At 48.8% G+C, this 21461-nt stretch overlaps 1 protein-coding gene across 2 annotated transcripts in view; it reads left to right on the forward strand.

Annotated features, from left to right (window-relative positions):
- Positions 1 to 21461, forward strand: part of BTBD10 (BTB domain containing 10) — a 129764-nt gene that overhangs the window by 24373 nt on the left and 83930 nt on the right. The window contains exon 2 of one of the 2 annotated variants that reach the window (XM_063946399.1): positions 6831 to 6977. The exons of the other annotated variant lie outside the window; for it this stretch is intronic. Within the exon in view, the coding sequence (XP_063802469.1) occupies positions 6877 to 6977 (101 nt within the window). The 5' untranslated portion in view covers positions 6831 to 6876. The remainder of the gene's footprint in view (positions 1 to 6830; positions 6978 to 21461) is intronic. 2 annotated transcript variants of the gene reach the window in all.

Raw genomic sequence — 21461 nt, forward strand, 5'->3', positions numbered from 1 at the left:
TGATATACCACAATAGTTTCTTCCTTCCCATCATACATTGTCTTGCATGTCGACACTGGTGACTTGACTGTCCTTTTTGTTATTTGGACCTCCTGTGCATCAGTCCTTGGTGCTCCCTCTTCTTTGTGTTGGTCTCGTGCCTTGAATTGGTAAGGCTAATCTGCTGCTCAATCCTGGGGGAGTACCTTGGCCTTTAATTTAGACATGACTGTTGGGGTTACTATTATTTCTGTCATTTATAGATGATTCACCTAGTTAATGTGGTGAAACCAATTAATATTATTTAAGATGCTTTGACTATGTTTATACCCTGATGTACTGTTCTTATTATTAACGTGGATGTTGTCTACAATGCCTTCTCTTTTTCTCTTGAATCTTCAAACTACTTGATCTGATCTTCCCAAACCCCTTGCCCTGGCCTGCAGAATGTATACTCCCCCCTCTACATCAACATGTTTCTCTTTTTCCTTGTTATCTTCTATATTTGGCGCTACCCCCCACACCAGAGGGGCTGCCCACCTGGCAGATGCCCCTTCACTTCTAGACCCAACCCATTCTTAGGAAAGGGTCTACTCCTTAAGTTTATACCCAAGACCCCCTCCACCTGCTTCCTCTGTCCTCTTCTCCCCTCTTTCCTGTCCCCCGGTCGGCCACGTCCAGAGCCAATCTATCAACTGAGCTATACTGCTATTTACCCTCCATGACTCTGAAAGTGTTGTCTATCAACGTCAATGGCCTTAATTCCCCAACCAAGCGCTCCATGGCATTTCACTTTTTTGCTCGGCAAAGAGACCACTTTAAGGCCCCACACCCTTCTTTAAGCTCCGAACACTATTCTCAAGCATTTTACTCCACAATGTCAGCTAAACGCAGAGGCACTGCCATCTTGATTCATCGCGACCTCCCCCTGGTCGTTCAGGACACAGTCCTCGATGACCACGGCAGATTTGTTATCCTTTCCGGCTCTCTTAATCAAACCCCTATCACTTTGGCGTCGATTTACGCCCCGAACATGCAGCAGGGTTCCTTCTTCAAGACTTTTTCTGACCACCTCTCTAAATTCTCGAATCCATGGGTTATAGTGGCCGGTGATTGTAATGCCACGTTAAACCCCCATATTGACAGATCCCAACCATGTGCAGGACCTTCTCACATAAAACTATCTAAACTCCTTCAAACATGCATCACAGCTCACAATTTATATGATAGCTGGAAAACACTTTACCCGTCAGCCAAAGGCTACACACATTACTCTCCACAACACGATATATATACCCGGATTGACTACATCTTTGTAGATAGGGACTCCACTCAATCCCTCTTAGGTGCCCAAATAATCCCGACCACTTGGTCTGATCACTATGCGATACTACTTGAACTCACTGCCCCTTATAAACTCCCGACCTCTCGCAAATAGCGCCTTAATGAATCCTTGCTCTTGAAACCCTCTAATATATCCCAGATTGAGACCGCGATCCAACGCTTTCTCACTGATAACATCTCCCCTGACATCTCACCGGCAATACTATGGGAAGCACATAAGGTAACATTACGGGGTCTACTCATTAGTCTCACATCAACTCAGAGAAAACTGGAAACTAAGCGAATCGCGGACTTAGAGTCTGACCTAGCTTCATTGACCCTCCGCCATCAACGCTCCCCCAAACGCAAATTATACCTAAAGATTCTCGCCCTGAAAGGTCAGCTGTCCCAAATCCTCACTAAGAAAACGATCAGATCACTCTTGTGGATTCGTCAGAAATTTTATGAAAAATCCAATAAGGCAGATACCTTGTTGGCTCGCCGGTTACGTGCGAAACGCACGCTCAATCGGATAATGGCTCTAAGGTGCCCTGATGGATCCACAACCTGTGACCCTAAACTGATGGCTGCTCATTTCCAAGATTATTATACTTCGCTCTATAACCTTCCCTCTGAGGTCTCTACCGCCCCGCACCATGTTACAGCTATCCAACAATATCTTTCCTCTTGCCAATTGCCGACACTCTATAACAGACCTTAAGACACTCAACGCTCCTATCACACACGAGGAGATACTTGAGACAATTAAGCAACTCCGTTGATCTTCCGCCCCTGGCCCGGATGGGTACACAGCCATTTATTTTAAGAAATTCTCCCAGGCCCTCCTCCCTATGTTACATTCACTTTTCAATTCATTGATGGAAGGGAGATCCCTTGATGCAGCCACAACCAGAGCCAATATTATAGTCATTGCTAAACCTGATCGAGACCCACTGGAAATGAAAAACTATAGGCCCATCTCATTGTTAAACACAGATCTGAAGCTCTTCGCCAAAATTCTTGCAAACCGGCTCGCCCCCTACCTCCCCACGTTAATACATCCGGACCAAGTTGGTTTCATCCCCAACCGCCAGGCAGCAGACAATACACGACGCCTTATCGATCTTATACACCTCTCCCATCGGGACTCCCTTCCGACTCTGGTGGCTCTCGATGCGGAGAAGACCTTTGATAGAGTAGCCTGGCCCTTTATACAACAAACCCTTCAGACAATAGGAATACATGGTCCATTTTATAATGCAATAACCTCTCTTTACTATAATCCCTCAGCGTCTATCCTGGTGAATGGTTTATCCTCCCTTCCACTACCTATTAGAAATGGCACCCGACAGGGATGTCCACTCTCCCCCTTACTTTTTGCTCTAGTAATGGAGCCGCTAGCCGCAAAAATCCGACTGAATTCCAACATCTCAGGTCTCATGGTTGATAAACATGAATATAAAATCGCATTATACGCAGATGATGTTATTTTAACCCTGACCAACCCACACACCTCCCTGAAACATCTATTTGAGGAGATTCACATGTATAGCTCCCTTTCGAACTATAAACTTAATGCTGACAAAACGGAAGTTCTAGACCTACATATTGCCCCACGTGATCTCAGCCTTTTACGCTCCTCTCATTCCTTTAAATGGCAGAGTACTAAACTCAAATATCTAGGTGTTTACCTAACCAAATCCTATTCGTCGTTGTACTCTGCCAATTTCCCACGTTTAATATCTTCAATGAAATCTGATCTTATCACATGGAATAAACTGTTCATTTCTTGGTTTGGCCGCATTGCGGCAATCAAGATGAACCTCTTACCACGTTTGTTATATTTATGGCAAACTTTGCCTATCCATATCTCTGTTAAGATACTGAAGAATCTTCAACGAGATATATCTAACTTCATCTGGGCTGGGAAAAAACCGAGAGTCAAAATGCGACTACTTCAACAACACCGCTCAGAGGGCGGTCTTGGTGTCCCAGACCTTCTCCGCTACTATCGAGCCACACATCTAGCCTCTTGTGTTCTCTGTTATTCACCCCCGGCACAGAGAACGTGGACTTATCTGGAGGCGCAAGCTCTGAAAATGTTCTCACTCTCAACGCTGCTATGGTGCCCACCCCGATCCCGTCCCAACTCTTCTCTTGCCTACAGTGCGCTTCTCTTTGTCGATATGGGATTTTTGTACTCGCTTCTATCAACTCCGTTCTAACAACCCTTACTTAACTCCTCTATGGAACAATACCCAATTCCCGCCAGGTAACAATCATTCTGCATTCCACCACTGGACTGCGCACAATATCCTCTCACTACAAGACATCGCCCCTCTTTCCTCATTTCCATCTTTCGCGGATCTACAATCCCGCTTCTCGCTCCCCCACTCAGTCTTCTATCAGTTTTTGCAAATTAGACACTTCTATGGAACCATCACTAAACCCGCCCACCCTATTATAGCCACCCCCCTGGAGATCTGGTGTCGCGGCACTCATTCGACTAAGGGACTCCTCTCTCGCATCTACCGAGTATTATTGTCGCACAATGTCCCTCCTAAGGAGAGTCACGAATTGGCCTGGGAGAAGGAGGTGGGTGAGATTTTAACTATTGAGGATTGGGAAGAGATTAGACAGGAAATCACCAAAAGCTCTATCTCTGTTCGAATTGCTGAGAACTCCTATAAACTATACTACCGCTGGTACCTAGTTCCTTCTAGACTACAAACCATCTATCCCACATCCTCAGGTGAATGCTGGAGATTATGCGGATGCCGCGGGACCCTGCTGCATGTTTGGTGGTCCTGTCCATCGATCCGACAATATTGGAGACTACTTCATCAATTGGTGTTAGATGTTACACATATAACCGTCCCCGATTCGCCCCTCTATTCGCTGCTCTCCCGACACTTCCCGATACCATCGTGCCTTAATTAAACACATATTAAATACGGCTAAATGTCAAATAGCGGCTAATTGGAAATCCGCTACCCCCCCTACTTTGACCGCTACTATAAATGCAATCTGGTTTACATATAGGCTGGAGCGAATTACTGCCACTCTCCGAGATTCTGCGGTGTCCTTTATTGAAACATGGACACCTTGGACTCTTTACTTTAATGTTGAACCACCATTGACAACTATTTAAATCAGCAATCATCTAATACACACTTATCTTACCTATACTTTTCTCATGCCACAATTGACTCTTATGCTTGGCTCTGGCGGACCGACCTCCCTTACTCCTTTTTCCCAGTTCTCTATAACCCTCTTCTTTTCTTTCCTCTCTACCTTATACTCTCCTCCACGCTACACTTTGTTTTACTTTCTTCCCCCTTTTACTGTAAATGTTACTTGTAACAGTCCATGTAGCTAGTCGGTATGGAGGCTTGTTTGATTTCCCCTCAATCGCCCCACCTGTTGTACGCCCCCCTCCATGCTGTACCATTATATTACTGTCATGCATGCCATTTTACTATTTCCAATGCTCTACTTTCTTGTTGTATATGCATATATAACCAATAAAACGTTTTACTCAATAAAAAAAAAAAGATGGGAGTTCTATTAAGATGGGATGTTGCTCATATCAACCAATCTTATTTATCTAGCACCTTCTAGAAGATAATACCTGGAATCTGATTGGTTGCTATGGGCAACATCCCATCTTAAATAAAACTCCCATCTTGGTAAATTTACGCCTAACTGTGTGTGCTTATCAAATCATCCGCTGTGTTTGTGTCGGCAGAGTGTGTACCCAGGCAGAGTGCCTGCATTGTGCCGTGTGACTGGAGCCATCACTTATAAACTTTAGGTAACCGTGAGACTTTGCTGCTCAGATTCCTGCACTTGGTTGTAAGTGGTCAGAAGGGGTTTCAGCTAATTAATATCCCACACTGACAAGCAGCTGTTACATAAGACACACACACACACACACACACACACACACACACACACGACTGTTCCTCTTCTGTTAGGTCTCTCCTTTCATGTTTGTGCGTCAGGAACTGTTCCTCCAGCATGGGGAGAAGTGACCATTTTTGGAATATCTGTGGGTACTTTGTCTCACCCATGTAAACAAGACACAGGTGAAGCCTTTAGCGGTAGCCTCTCGGAGGCTCCTGGGTCTGTGAATATGCTGATGGTGAAAAACAGATGAGTGTATAGAGACTTTGTCCACCCTGCTCGTCATGTTGAGATTGGTAAGCTGGTTCAGTGTGTTTCAGATAGCCTGTGAGTATAGCTGTTTGGCAGGGTGGTATTCATGTGACCGCCGGTCAGCTGACCGACAGTCACATGACCTCCTCCACCAGCCTCCACCAGTCACTGTCCCGATGGTCGGCATGCCGACCAACAGGGACTATTTCCACTCGTGGGTGTCCACGACACCCATAGAGTGGGAATAGAACCCGTGGCCACTGCAGGTCGCCACCGAGCCCGCAAGGGGCTTGCTGCACTCGCCCCTCCCCGCCGGGATCCCGGCGTCGGTATGCTGCCGGGATCCCAGCGTCGGTAAGCTGACCGGCGGTCAGGAGACCGGCGGTCAGCCGTACTACACCCATAAAACAGAGGCAGGTTGCATGCAGCAGCCCCTGCAGAAATCACAAATAGGGGGCAGGGCAGTAACATTTTCCAATGCGTCCCTGTTTATTACCCCACTTGCCAGAGTTATCAAAATTTGGCAGGGTCTGTGTTTCCATTTCTAAGCAGGGGAAAAAGCTTTTGTACAATAAGAAAACTATCCTGTGTGTGCAAACCCTTTCTATCTACAGCAGGAGCTGCCAGGACCGTGCCAAACGGGTGTAGTACGGCTGACCGGCGGTCTCCTGACTGCCTCTGCTTCTCATAGGGTCACTCCATCTGGCTGCTGCTTACTTTAAAGTGACCCCTGTGGGTGGGGATGTAGTGCACCCGCTGAGAGGGAGCGAAACGGGGGCATTTAAAGAGCTGTTATCCACAAAGGTCCCTGACCTCAAGTCAAGATAAAATGATTTATATACGTTGTACAGTAACATCACATTTTTTTAATATAAGATGATTTTGCGGACTTACATGATAAAGTATCACACGTCTGCTTAGAGAACAGTTTACAAATCAAAATATACTACACACTTATTAAAGGGTCTGCATTTCATGCGCAGATCCTATGCAGAGAAGGACTCCTGTTCTAACAGAAGTGTAATAGGATCACTATTTGGTTTTGTATATGATGGGAGACTATAACAAAGTTAGTGCGCCCATCTACTATGGATATAATATTACGCAATATTACCGATTGGCTTTGTGCTTTCTGCATTATTCTCATCCTTAATCTAGCTCCAGCCCTCATACTTCTGCCATGACCTCATACTCTTATCTATATGTAAGCGTTGCTTTCGCTGTACGTAGCCATGTGCCGCGGATTCTAAGCTGTAACTGATTGCCCAAATGACTGATATACCGGTAACTGGTGTTGGTGTTACTAAGCGTGCACTTGCTTCGCTTCTACATGACCTCTGTGTTATGATCACTACTGCTGTGTTATATAGGTGATGTGTGCTTGCAGAAGAGTAGTGTGAGGAAGTTCGGAGTGGCATGGCAGCACGTCCCCATCCTTACGACAGTAACTCCAGTGATCCAGAGAACTGCGATCGGAAATTGTGTAATAGACCTCGTAAGCTGTACAAACACTCAAGGTAGGTACCACATTGCTGGCTGCACCTCATGATTCACACGTCATTGCTTTGCTGCTGTGTACGGTTATCACTGTATATTTGTCTGCGTTATTTAGTGTAACATTTCCTGTGTGTGTCTCTTTGTCACTAAATGTCGTATTGCTGTAACCTGCAAGGTGAAGGGAAATGAAGGTGGCTTGCGTCTGGCAGGTATGAGAGGTCCGGTTATGGCCTGATGACTGTAATGTGTACATGCTTGGTGCACAGGGGTCTCATTGTCCATGCTGTTTTCTTATTGTTCAGTGAATGAGTGCAAGCTGTTTATTTACATGATTTCTGTTACGTCCTAGAGGATGCTGGGGTCCATATTAGTACCATGGGGGGTATAGACGGGTCCACCAGGAGCCATTGGCACTTTAAGAGTTTAACAGTGTGGGCTGGCTCCTCCCTCTATGCCCCTCCTACCAGACTCAGTTTAGAAAATGTTCTCGGAGGAGTTGGTCACAGCTAGGGGAGCTCTACAGAGCTTATTTAGAAAAGTTTATTTTAGAATTTTTTCTCTTACGTCCTAGAGGATGCTGGGGACTCCGTAAGGACCATGGGGTATAGACGGGCTCCGCAGGAGACATGGGCACTATAAAGAACTGGGTGTGCACTGGCTCCTCCCTCTATGCCCCTCCTCCAGACCTCAGTTAGATCCTGTGCCCAGAGGAGACTGGGTGCATTACAGGGAGCTCTCCTGAGTTTCTCTGAAAAAAGAATTTTGTTAGGTTTTTTATTTTCAGGGAGCACTGCTGGCAACAGGCTCCCTGCATCGTGGGACTGAGGAGAGAGAAGCAGACCTACTTAAATGATAGGCTCTGCTTCTTAGGCTACTGGACACCATTAGCTCCAGAGGGTCGGAACGCAGGTCTCACCCTCGCCGTTCGTCCCGGAGCCGCGCCGCCGTCCTCCTCGCAGAGCCGGAAGATAGAAACCGGGTGAGTATAAGAAGAAATAAGACTTCAAAGGCGGCAGAAGACTTCAGATCTTCTCTGAGGTAACGCTGCGCGCCATTGCTCCCACACACAAAACACTGCTGGGCGCAGGGGGGGCGCCCTGGGCAGCAATAAGCCTCTAGGACTGGCTGATATAGTTATATAGGCTGCGGAGGCAGTAGATTATACAATCCCCCGCCAGTATTAAAAATTTGAGCGGGACCGAAGCCCGCCGCTGAGGGGGCGGAGCTTGATCCCACAGCACTAACCAGCACCATTTTCTCTGACGTCCTAGTGGATGCTGGGACTCCGTCAGGACCATGGGGATTAGCGGCTCCGCAGGAGACAGGGCACAAAAATAAAAGCTTTAGGACTAGGTGGTGTGCACTGGCTCCTCCCCCTATGACCCTCCTCCAAGCCTCAGTTAGGTTTTTGTGCCCGTCCGAGCAGGGTGCAATCTAGGTGGCTCTCCTAAAGAGCTGCTTAGAAAAAGTTATTAGGTTTTTTATTTTCAGTGAGTCCTGCTGGCAACAGGCTCACTGCAACGAGGGACTTAGGGGAGAAGAAGTGAACTCACCTGCGTGCAGGATGGATTGGCTTCTTAGGCTACTGGACACCATTAGCTCCAGAGGGATCGAACACAGGCCCAGCCATGGAGTCCGGTCCCGGAGCCGCGCCGCCGACCCCCTTGCAGATGCCGAAAAGTGAAGAGGTCCAGAAACCGGCGGCAGAAGACTTTTCAGTCTTCATGAGGTAGCGCACAGCACTGCAGCTGTGCGCCATTGTTGTCAGCACACTTCACACCAGCGGTCACTGAGGGTGCAGGGCGCTGGGGGGGGGGGGGCGCCCTGGGCAGCAATGATAATACCTTGTTCTGGCTAAAAATACATCACATATAGCTGAACTGTCATCCTTGGGTCATCACCTGCCAAATATTGCCTATATCCGGACCAGAACTGGACTTATACTCCTGCAGATCAAATAAGGAAAGATTTCTCTACATCCTATAAACTTCCCACCTGTGGAAAAGGACACCGCAAAGCATTGAGGAATCCGCTTGGACACTTATAAACATATCACCAAGGGACTTCACCTCTAGCGGTATCGGTAAAGTTGGATGGTAGACTGCGCAGTCAGTCTTTCTTTCTATGCATTATACATCTGCTTATCCAGTTCATTAATAGGAACGGACTGTTCATTAGAGGCAATTTTATAATTGAGACCCATTTTTAATTATTTTTATGAGTTGTGTATGTTGATTTTACTAGGCTTATGATTGCCGTTTATATTAAATTGAACATTTTTCACTCAATCCTTATGTATTAACAATTTATTAGCGCTGCTATTTGTTTGTTTGTGTTTTGATATAATTGGGTGTGACTACCCCACTATAATTAGCAGCAGCATTAGAGGTGCAGCAACCTTAAGCGCCCGATCCATTACCTGTTGGTATACAATCTTTAGCGCACAGCACTGCAGCTGTGCGCCATTGTTGTCAGCACACTTCACACCAGCGGTCACTGAGGGTGCAGGGCGCTGGGGGGGGGGGGGCGCCCTGGGCAGCAATGATAATACCTTGTTCTGGCTAAAAATACATCACATATAGCCCCTGGGGCTATATGGATGTATTTAACCCCTGCCAGGTCTCACAAACACCGGGAGAAGAGCCCGCCGAAATAGGGGGCGGGGCCTATCTCCTCAGCACACAGCGCCATTTTCCTGCACAGCTCCGCTGCGAGGAAGGCTCCCAGGACTCTCCCCTGCACTGCACTACAGAAACAGGGTAAAAAAACAGAGAGGGGGGGCACTTTTTTGGCGATATTGATATATTAAGCTGCTATAAAGGAAACAACACTTCTGTAGGGTTGTTCCTATATATTTATAGCGCTTGGGTGTGTGCTGGCAAACTCTCCCTCTGTCTCCCCAAAGGGCTAGTGGGGTCCTGTCTTCGATAAGAGCATTCCCTGTGTGTCTGCTGTGTGTCGGTACGTGTGTGTCGACATGTATGAGGACGATGTTGGTGTGGAGGCGGAGCAATTGCCGGTAATGGTGATGTCACCCCCTAGGGAGTCGACACCGGAATGGATGGCTTTGTTTATGGAATTACGTGATAATGTCAGCACGTTACAAAAATCAGTTGACGACATGAGACGGCCGGCAAACCAGTTAGTACCTGTCCAGGCGTCTCAGACACCGTCAGGGGCTGTAAAACGCCCTTTACCTCAGTCGGTCGACACAGACCCAGACACGGACACCGAATCTAGTGTCGACGGTGAAGAAACAAACGTATTTTCCAGTAGGGCCACACGTTATATGATCACGGCAATGAAGGAGGCTTTGCATATCTCTGATACTGCAAGTACCACAAAAAGGGGTATTATGTGGGGTCTGAAAAAACTACCTGTAGTTTTTCCTGAATCAGAGGAATTGAATGAAGTGTGTGATGAAGCGTGGGTTAACCCCGATAGAAAACTGCTAATTTCAAAGAAGTTATTGGCATTATATCCTTTCCCGCCAGAGGTTAGGGCGCGCTGGGAAACACCCCCTAGGGTGGATAAGGCACTCACACGCTTATCAAAACAAGTGGCGTTACCGTCTCCTGAAACGGCCGCCCTCAAGGATCCAGCTGATAGGAGGCTGGAAACTACCCTGAAAAGTATATACACTCATACTGGTGTTATACTGCGACCAGCCATCGCCTCTGCATGGATGTGCAGTGCTGGGGTGGTTTGGTCGGATTCCCTGACTGAAAATATTGATACCCTGGATAGGGACAGTATTTTATTGACTATAGAGCAATTAAAGGATGCTTTTCTTTATATGCGAGATGCTCAGAGGGATATTTGCACTCTGGCATCGAGAGTAAGTGCGATGTCCATATCTGCCAGAAGAAGTTTATGGACGCGACAGTGGTCAGGTGATGCGGATTCCAAACGGCATATGGAAGTATTGCCGTATAAAGGGGAGGAATTATTTGGGGTCGGTCTATCGGATTTGGTGGCCACGGCAACAGCCGGGAAATCCACCTTTTTTACCTCAGGTCCCCTCCCAACAAAAAAAGACACCGTCTTTTCAGCCGCAGTCCTTTCGTTCCTATAAGAACAAGCGGGCAAAAGGACAGTCATATCTGCCCCGAGGCAAAGGAAAGGGTAAGAGTGCACCAAGCAGCTCCCTCCCAGGAGCAGAAGCCCTCCCCGGCTTCTGCAAAGCCCTCAGCATGACGTTGGGGCTTTACAAGCGGACTCAGGGGCGGTGGGGGGTCGACTCAAGAATTTCAGCGCACAGTGGGCTCACTCACAGGTGGACCCCTGGATCCTGCAGGTAGTATCTCAGGGTTACAGGTTGGAATTCGAGAAGTCTCCCCCTCGCCGGTTCCTAAAGTCTGCTCTGCCAACGTCTCCCTCAGACAGGGCGACGGTATTGGAAGCCATTCACAAGCTGTATTCTCAGCAGGTGATAGTCAAGGTACCCCTCCTACAACAGGGAAAGGGGTATTATTCCACACTATTTGTGGTACCGAAGCCGGACGGCTCGGTAAGACCTATTCTAAATCTGAAATCTTTGAACCTGTACATACAAAAATTCAAGTTCAAGATGGAGTCACTCAGAGCAGTGATAGCGAATCTGGAAGAAGGGGACTTTATGGTGTCCCTGGACATCAAGGATGCTTACCTGCATGTCCCAATTTGCCCTTCACATCAAGGGTACCTCAGGTTCGTGGTGCAAAACTGTCATTATCAGTTTCAGACGCTGCCGTTTGGATTGTCCACGGCACCTCGGGTCTTTACCAAGGTAATGGCCGAAATGATGTTTCTTCTGCGAAGAAAAGGCGTATTAATTATCCCTTACTTGGACGATCTCCTGATAAGGGCAAGGTCCAGAGAACAGCTGGGGGACGTAGTAGCACTAACCCAAGTAGTGCTGCAACAGCACGGGTGGATTCTGAATTTTCCAAAATCTCAATTGACCCCGACGACACGTCTGCTGTTCCTGGGAATGATTCTGGACACGGTTCAGAAAAAGGTGTTTCTTCCGGAGGAGAAAGCCAGGGAGTTATCCGAACTTGTCAGGAACCTCCTAAAACCAGGAAAAGTGTCTGTGCATCAATGCACAAGAGTCCTGGGAAAAATGGTGGCTTCTTACGAAGCGATTCCATTCGGCAGATTCCACGCACGAACTTTTCAGTGGGATCTGCTGGACAAATGGTCCGGATCGCATCTGCAGATGCATCAGCGGATAACTTTGTCTCCACGGACAAGGGTGTCTCTTCTGTGGTGGTTGCAGAGTGCTCATCTGTTAGAGGGCCGCAGATTCGGCATACAGGACTGGGTCCTGGTGACCACGGATGCCAGTCTGAGAGGCTGGGGAGCGGTCACACAGGGAAGAAACTTCCAGGGAGTGTGGTCAAGCCTGGAGATGTCTCTTCACATAAATATACTGGAGCTAAGAGCGATTTACAATGCTCTAAGCCTGGCAAAACCCCTGCTTCAGGGTCAGCCGGTGTTGATCCAGTCGGACAACATCACGGCAGTCGCCCACGTAAACAGACAGGGCGGCACAAGAAGCAGGAGGGCAATGGCAGAAGCTGCAAGGATTCTTCGCTGGGCGGAAGATCATGTGATAGCACTGTCAGCAGTGTTCATTCCGGGAGTGGACAACTGGGAAGCGGACTTCCTCAGCAGACACGATCTACACCCGGGAGAGTGGGGACTTCATCCAGAAGTCTTCCACATGATTGTGAACCGTTGGGAAAAACCAAAGGTGGATATGATGGCGTCCCGCCTCAACAAAAAACAGGACAGGTATTGCGCCAGGTCAAGAGACCCTCAGGCAATAGCTGTGGACGCTCTGGTAACACCGTGGGTGTTCCAGTCAGTGTATGTGTTTCCTCCTCTGCCTCTCATACCAAAAGTACTGAGAATTATACGGCAAAGGGGAGTAAGAACGATACTCGTGGCTCCGGATTGGCCAAGAAGAACTTGGTACCCGGAACTTCAGGAGATGCTCACGGAAGATCCGTGGCCTCTACCTCTAAGACGGGACCTGCTTCAGCAGGGACCGTGTCTATTCCAAGACTTACCGCGGCTGCGTTTGACGGCATGGCGGTTGAACGCCGAATTCTAAGGGAAAAAGGCATTCCGGAAGAGGTCATCCCTACCCTGGTAAAAGCCAGGAAGGAGGTGACTGCACAACATTATCACCGCATTTGGAGAAAATATGTTGCGTGGTGTGAGGCCAGGAAGGCCCCGACGGAGGAATTTCAACTGGGTCGATTCCTACATTTCCTGCAAACAGGATTGTCTATGGGCCTCAAATTAGGGTCCATTAAGGTTCAAATTTCGGCCCTGTCGATTTTCTTCCAGAAAGAATTGGCTTCAGTTCCTGAAGTCCAGACTTTTGTAAAAGGAGTACTACATATACAGCCCCCGGTTGTGCCCCCAGTGGCTCCGTGGGATCTTAATGTAGTTTTGGATTTTCTCAAATCCCATTGGTTTGAGCCACTCAAATCGGTGGATTTGAAATATCTTACATGGAAAGTAACCATGCTACTGGCCCTGGCTTCAGCCAGGAGAGTGTCAGAATTGGCGGCTTTATCGTATAAAAGCCCATATCTGATTTTCCATTCGGACAGGGCAGAACTGCGGACGCGTCCTCAGTTTCTGCCTAAGGTGGTTTCAGCGTTTCACCTGAACCAGCCTATTGTGGTGCCTGCGGCTACTAGCGATTTGGAGGATTCCAAGTTGCTGGACGTTGTCAGGGCATTGAAAATATATATTTCAAGGACGGCTGGAGTCAGAAAATCTGACTCGCTGTTTATACTGTATGCACCCAACAAGCTGGGTGCTCCTGCTTCTAAGCAGACGATTGCTCGTTGGATTTGTAGCACAATTCAACTTGCACATTCTGTGGCAGGCCTGCCACAGCCTAAATCTATCAAGGCCCATTCCACAAGGAAGGTGGGCTCATCTTGGGCGGCTGCCTGAGGGGTCTCGGCATTACAACTCTGCCGAGCAGCTACGTGGTCGGGGGAGAACACGTTTGTAAAATTCTACAAATTTGATACCCTGGCTAAAGAGGACCTGGAGTTCTCTCATTCGGTGCTGCAGAGTCATCCGCACTCTCCCGCCCGTTTGGGAGCTTGGGTATAATCCCCATGGTCCTGACGGAGTCCCAGCATCCACTAGGACGTCAGAGAAAATAAGATTTTACTTACCGATAAATCTATTTCTCGTAGTCCGTAGTGGATGCTGGGCGCCCATCCCAAGTGCGGATTGTCTGCAATACTTGTACATAGTTATTGTTACAAAAAAATCGGGTTGTTATTGTTGTGAGCCGTCTGTTCAGAGGCTCCTACGTTTGTCATACTGTTAACTGGGTTCAGATCACAAGTTGTACGGTGTGATTGGTGTGGCTGGTATGAGTCTTACCCGGGATTCAAAATCCTTCCTTATTGTGTACGCTCGTCCGGGCACAGTATCCTAACTGAGGCTTGGAGGAGGGTCATAGGGGGAGGAGCCAGTGCACACCACCTAGTCCTAAAGCTTTTATTTTTGTGCCCTGTCTCCTGCGGAGCCGCTAATCCCCATGGTCCTGACGGAGTCCCAGCATCCACTACGGACTACGAGAAATAGATTTATCGGTAAGTAAAATCTTATTATCTCCACAGCACACTGCAGAAGCTGGCTCCCCGGACTCTCCCCTGCTGAACACGGTGACAGAGGGCAAAAACGAGGGGGGGGGGGGGGGGGGGGGCACTTGTGCAGCGCAGTGAGTGTATAGATATATATATAATTATATAAGAGCGCTGTTTATCTGGGAATTTTGTTTCCAGTGTCAGTTGGCACTGGGTGTGTGCTGGCATACTCTCTTTCTGTCTCTCCAAAGGGCCTTATTAGGGAACTATCTCCATATAAATATATCCCTGTGTGTGTGGGGATGTCGGTACGCGTGTGTCGGCATGTCTGAAGCGGAAGGCTTATCTAAGGAGGAGGTGGAGCAGATGATTGTGGTGTCTCCGTCGGCAACGCCGACACATGATTGGTTGGACATGTGGAATGTTTTAAATGCAAATGTGACTATTACATAAGAGAGTGGACAAAGCAGAGTCCAGGGATAATACAGGGAGTCAATCAATGGCTTTGACGGTGTCACAGGGCCCTTCAGGGTCTCAAAAACGTCCCCTATCCCAAATAGCAGACACTGATACCGACACGGATTCTGACTCCAGTGTCGACTACGATGATGCAAGGTTACACCCAAGGGTGGCCAAAAGTATTCATTATATGATTATTGCAATAAAAGATGTTTTGCATATCACAGATGACCCCTCTGTCCCTGACACGAGGGTATACATGTTTAAGGAAAAGAAACCTGTGGTAACGTTTCCCCCATCTCATGAGCTGAACGCGTTATTTGAAAAGGCTTGGGAAACTCCAGACAAAGAACTGCAGATTCCCAAAAGAATTATTATGGCGTATCCTTTCCCATTACAGGACAGAGTACGGTGGGAATCCTCGCCCAGGGTGGACAAGGCTTTAACGCGCTTATCCAAGAAGGTGGCGCTACCGTCTCCAGACACGGCAGCCCTTAAGGATCCTGCTGATCGCAGACAGGAAACGACTTTAAAATCTATTTATACACATACGGGTGCTTTGCTCAGACCGGCAATAGCATCAGCTTGGGTTTGTAGCGCGGTAGCAGCTTGGACAGATACCTTGTCAGCTGATATTGATACCCTAGATAGGGATACCATTTTATTGACCTTAGGTCACATCAAAGACGCAGTCTTATATATGAGAGACGCTCAGAGAGACGTTGGGCTACTAGGTTCGAGGGCCAACGCCATGGCGATCTCGGCAAGGCGAGCACTGTGGACCCGCCAATGGACGGGTGATGCCGACTCAAAGAGGCATATGGAAGTTTCTCTAACGTCCTTGAGGATGCTGGGACTCCGTAAGGACCATGGGGAATAGACGGGCTCCGCAGGAGATAGGGCACTTTAAGAAAGCTTTGGATTCTGGGTGTGCACTGGCTCCTCCCTCTATGCCTCTCCTCCCAGACCTCAGTTTTTACACTGTGCCCAGAGCAAGATGGGTGCACTGCAGAGAGCTCTCCAGAGTTCTCTGCCTGAAAGCATTTTTGTTTGGATTTTTCTTTCTACTTTTTACTACTTTTTCACAGGGAGCACTGCTGGCAACAGGCTCCCTGCATCGAGGGACTGAGGAGAGAGGAGCAGACCTTCTTGTCAAAGATAGGCTCTGCTTCCTCGGCTACTGGACACCATTAGCTCCAGAGGGGGTGAACGCAGGTTCTTACTGGGCGTCCACCCCCGGAGCCGCGCCGCCGTTCTCCTCACAGAGCCAGAAGTACAGAAGTCAGAAGACGTCTCAGGCGGCAGAAGCCTTCAGCTTCACTGAGGTAACGCACAGCACTGCAGCTATGCGTCATTGCTCCCATACACCTCACACACTCCGGTCACTGTAAGGGCGCAGGGGGGGGCGCCCTGGGCAGCAATATAAACCTCTGCATGGCAAAAAGACTATATACATGTACAGGTGGGCTCTGTACATGTATATAAAAGAGCCCCCGCCATATTTTACTAAGTTTGAGCGGGACAGAAGCCCGCCGCCGAGGGGGCGGGGCTTCTCCCACAGCACTCAACAGCGCCATTTTCTCTCCACAGCACTGCTGAGAGGAAGCTCCCCGGACTCTCCCCTGCTTACACACGGTGAAAGGGTGCTTAAAAGAGAGGGGGGGGGGGGGCACATAATTGGCGGTTTACATATTACACAGCGCTGCTGGGGAAAAACAATTTGTGTTGGTCTCCAAGGTTATTGCGCTGGGGTGTGTGCTGGCAATACTCTCTCTGTCTCTCCAAAGGGCCTTGACAGGGATACTGTCTTCAGAAAAGGGGTTCCCTGTGTGTGTGAAGTGTCGGTACGCGTGTGTCGACATGTTTGATGAGGAAGGCTCGCTTACTGTGGAGGGGGAGTGTTTGAATGTCAGGTCGCCGTCGGCAACGCCGACACCGGAATGGGTGGATATGCTGAATGTCTTGAATGCCAATGTCAATCTATTGCATAAAAGGTTAGACAAGGCAGAAGCTAGGGATCAGTCAGGTAGACAGTCCATGCCTGTCCCTGGGGCGCCAGGACCTTCGGGGCCTCAGAAGCGCACCATATCCCAGATCGATGACACAGATACCGACACAGATTCTGACTAGTGTCGACTATGAAGATGCAAAATTACAGCCGAAGGTGGCAAAAGGTATTCGGTACATGATTATGGCCATTAAAGAGGTTTTGCATATTACTGAGGAACCCCCTGTCCCTGACACGAGGGTACACATGTATAAAGAGAAAAAGCCTGAAGTCACTTTTCCATCATCATTTGAGTTAAGTGAATTGTGCGAAAAGGCTTGGGACGCTCCAGATAGGAGACCACAAGTTCCCAAAAGGATTCTAATGGCGTATCCTTTTCCACAAACTGATAGGATACGCTGGGAATCTTCACCAAAAGTGGACAAGGCGCTGACACGCTTGTCCAAAAAGGTGGCACTGCCTTCTCAGGATACGGCTTCCCTCAAGGAACCGGCCGATCGCAGGCAGGAAATTACCTTGAAGCACATTTACACTCACTCCGGCACTATTGCTAGACCGGCTATGGCGTCGGCCTGGGTTTGTAGTGCTGTCGTGGCATGGGCAGATTCCTTCTCTACGGAAATTGACACGTTAGCTAGGGACGCCATTCAAATGACCATAGAGCATATCAGAGATGCTGCCTTGTATATGAGAGATGCTCAGAGAGACATTTGTTTATTAAGCTCCGGAATAAATGCTATGTCTATTTCTGCTAGGCGACTCCTGTGGACCCAGCAGTGGACGGGGGATGCTGATTCTAAGCGGCACATGGAGTCCTTCCCGTACAAGGGGGAGGAGTTGTTTGGAGACGGCCTCTTGGACCTTGTCGCTACGGCTGGTAAGTCGAATTTCTTACCTTATGTCCCCCCGCAGCATACTAAGAAGGCACTTCATTATCAAATGCAGTCCTTTCGTTCCAATAAAAACAAGAAGGTGCGGGGATCGTCCTTTGTTACCATAGGAAAAGGCAGGGGAAAGAAGCTGCACACAGCTAGTTCCCAAGAGCAGAAGTCCTACCCTGCGTCTGCAAAGTCCACCGCATGACGCTGGGGCTTCCCGGGGGGAGGCAGATCTGGTGGGGGCTCGTCTTCGGTTTTTCAGCCACGTCTGGGTTCAGTCGCAGGTGGATCCCTGGGCAATAGAGATTGTTGCTCAGGGATACAGGCTAGAATTCGAAGACTTGCCTCCTCGCCGGTTTTTCAAATCGGCTCTGCCGACTTCCCCTTCAGAGAGGGAGTCAGTGTTGACAGCAATCCAAAAATTGTATGTTCAACAGGTGATTGTCACAGTTCCTCATCTCCAGCAGGGAGAGGGATATTATTCAACCCTGTTTGTGGTCCCGAAACCGGACGGTTTGGTCAGGCCCATTTTAAACCTGAAATCTCTGAACTTGTACTTGAAAAGGTTCAAGTTCAAAATGGAAATGGAATCACTCCGGGCGGTCATCGCCAGCCTGGAGGGGGGGGGGACTGGATGGTGTCCTTAGACATAAAGGATGCATACCTTCATGTTCCAATATTCCCCCCCCTCATCAGGCATTCCTGAGATTTGCAGTGCAGGACTGTCACTACCAATTTCAGACGTTGCCGTTTGGGCTTTCCACGGCCCCGAGCATTTTCACCAAGGTAATGGTGGAAATGATGGTGCTCCTGCGCAGTCAGGGAGTCACAATTATCTCATACTTGGACGATCTCCTTTATAAAGGCGAGATCTCGAGAGAAGTTGCTGGACAGCGTGTCTCTGTCCATGAAGACGTTGCAGCTACACGGCTGGATTCTCAATATACCGAAGTTCCAGCTAGTTCCTACAACGCGTCTGACCTTACTGGGCCTAATCCTAGACACAGACCAGAAAAAGGTTTTTCTTCCGATCGAAAAGGTTCAGGAACTCATGACCATGGTCAGGAACCTATTGAAACCAAAGAAGGTTTCACTGCATCAGTGCACGCGGGTCCTGGGGAAGATGGTGGCTTCATACGAGGCCATCCCTTTCGGCAGATTCCATGCGAGGACTTTTCAATGGGACCTCTTGGACAAGTGGTCTGGGTCCCATTTACAAATGCATCAAAGGATCACCCTGTCTCCCAGGACCAGGGTATCTCTCCTGTGGTGGCTGAACAGTGCTCACCTTCTAGAGGGTCGCAGGTTCGGCATGCAGGACTGGGTCCTGGTAACCACGGACGCAAGCCTCCGAGGCTGTGGAGCAGTGGCACTGGGAAGAAATTTCCAAGGTCTCTGGTCAAGCCTGGAGACTTGTCTCCACATCAACGTCCTGGAGTTGAGTGCCATATACAACGCCCTGCGTCAAGCGGAGAACTTACTTCGGAGAAGACCGGTTCACATTCAGTCAGACAATGTCACGGCAGTGGCTCATATAAACCGCCAAGGCGGAAACAAAGGAGCCGAGTGGCCATGGCAGAAGCGACCAGGATTCTACGCTGGGCGGACGGCCATGTAAGCGCGCTGTCAGCGGTGTTCATCCCGGGGGTGGACAACTGGGAGGCGGACTTCTTCAGCAGGCACGACCTGCATCCGGGGGAGTGGGGGCTTCATCAAGAAGTCTTTGCACAGATCGCGGATCAGTGGGGCCTGCCTCAAATAGACATGATGGCATCCCGTCTCAACAAAAAGCTAAAGCGGTATTGCGCCAGGTCAAGGGACCCTCAGGCGGTAGCGGTAGACGCTCTGGTGACACCTTGGGTGTTCAGATCGGTCTATATGTTTCCTCCTCTTCCTCTCATACCCAAGGTGTTGAGAATTGTAAGAATAAGCAGGGTCAGAACAATCCTCATTGTTCCAGATTGGCCACGGAGGACTTGGTATCCGGAACTACAAGATTTGCTCACAGAAGATCCGTGGCCTCTTCCTCTAAGGCAGGACCTGCTGCAGCAGGGGCCCTGTCTGTTCCAAGACTTACCGCGGCTGCGTTTGACGGCATGGCGGTTGAACGCCGGATCCTAGCGGAAAAAGGAATTCCGGAGGAAGTCATTCCTACCCTGATCAAGGCTAGGAAAGACGTGACGTTGAAACATTATCACCGTATATGGCGGAAATATGTTTCTTGGTGTGAGGCCAGAGCTGCTCCTACGGAGGAGTTCCATTTGGGCCGTCTACTTCACTTCCTTCAAACAGGAGTGACCTTGGGCCTAAAATTAGGGTCCATAAAGGTCCAGATTTCGGCCTTATCCATTTTCTTTCAAAGAGAATTAGCCTCTCTTCCTGAGGTACAGACTTTTGTGAAGGGGGTGCTGCATATTCAGCCTCCCTTTGTGCCTCCAGTGGCGCCTTGGGATCTTAAAGTGGTGTTACGTTTCCTCAAGTCACCTTGGTTTGAACCACTTAAAACTATGGAGTTGAAATACCTCACGTGGAAAGTGGTCATGTTGTTGGTGTTAGCTTCGGCGAGGACGTGTTTCGGAATTGGCGGCTTTATCGCATAAAAGCCCATACTTGGTTTTTCACGTGGATATGGCAGAGTTGGGGACTCGTCCTCACTTTCTGCCAAAAGTGGTCTCATCTTTTCATGTGAACCAACCTATTGTCGTGCCTGTGGCTACAAGGGACTTGGAGGATTCTGAGTCCCTGGATGTAGTCAGGGCTTTGAAGATTTATGTGACTAGAACGGCTCGGATCAGGAAGACTGAAGCTTTGTTTGTTCTGTTTGCGGCCAACAAGGTTGGCGGCCCTGCTTCAAAGCAGACTATTGCTCGCCGGATCTGTAACACGATTCAGCAGGCGCATTCTACGGCAGGATTGCCGTTACCGAAATCTGTTAAGGCCCACTCCACTAGGAAAGTGGGCTCTTCTTGGGCGGCTGCCCGAGGGGTCTCGGCATTACAGTTGTGCCGAGCAGCTACTTGGTCGGGGACAAACACCTTTGCGAAGTTCTATAAGTTTGATACCCTGGCTGAGGAGGGCCTCCTGTTTGCTCAATCGGTGCTGCAGAGTCATCCGCACTCTCCCGCCCGTTTGGGAGCTTTGGTATAATCCCCATGGTCCTTACGGAGTCCCACCATCCTCAAGGACGTTAGAGAAAATAAGATTTTACTTACCGGTAAATCTATTTCTCGTAGTCCGTAGAGGATTCTGGGCGTCCGTCCCAAGTGCGGACTACTTCTGCAAGACTTGTATATAGTTATTGCTTACATAAGGGTTATGTTATAGTTTTCGGTGATACCGTGGCTATGTTGTTCATACTGTTAACTGGGTAAGTTTATCACAAGTTATACGGTGTGATTGGTGTGGCTGGTATGAATCTTGTCCTTAGATTTACAAAAATCCTTCCTCGTACTGTCCATCTCCTCTGGGCACAGTTTCCCTAACTGAGGTCTGGAGGAGGGTCATAGAGGGAGGAGCCAGTGCACACCCAGAATCCAAAGCTTTCTTAAA

The sequence above is a fragment of the Pseudophryne corroboree genome, chromosome 11, assembly GCF_028390025.1.
Source record: "Pseudophryne corroboree isolate aPseCor3 chromosome 11, aPseCor3.hap2, whole genome shotgun sequence".
NCBI lineage: Eukaryota > Metazoa > Chordata > Amphibia > Anura > Myobatrachidae > Pseudophryne > Pseudophryne corroboree.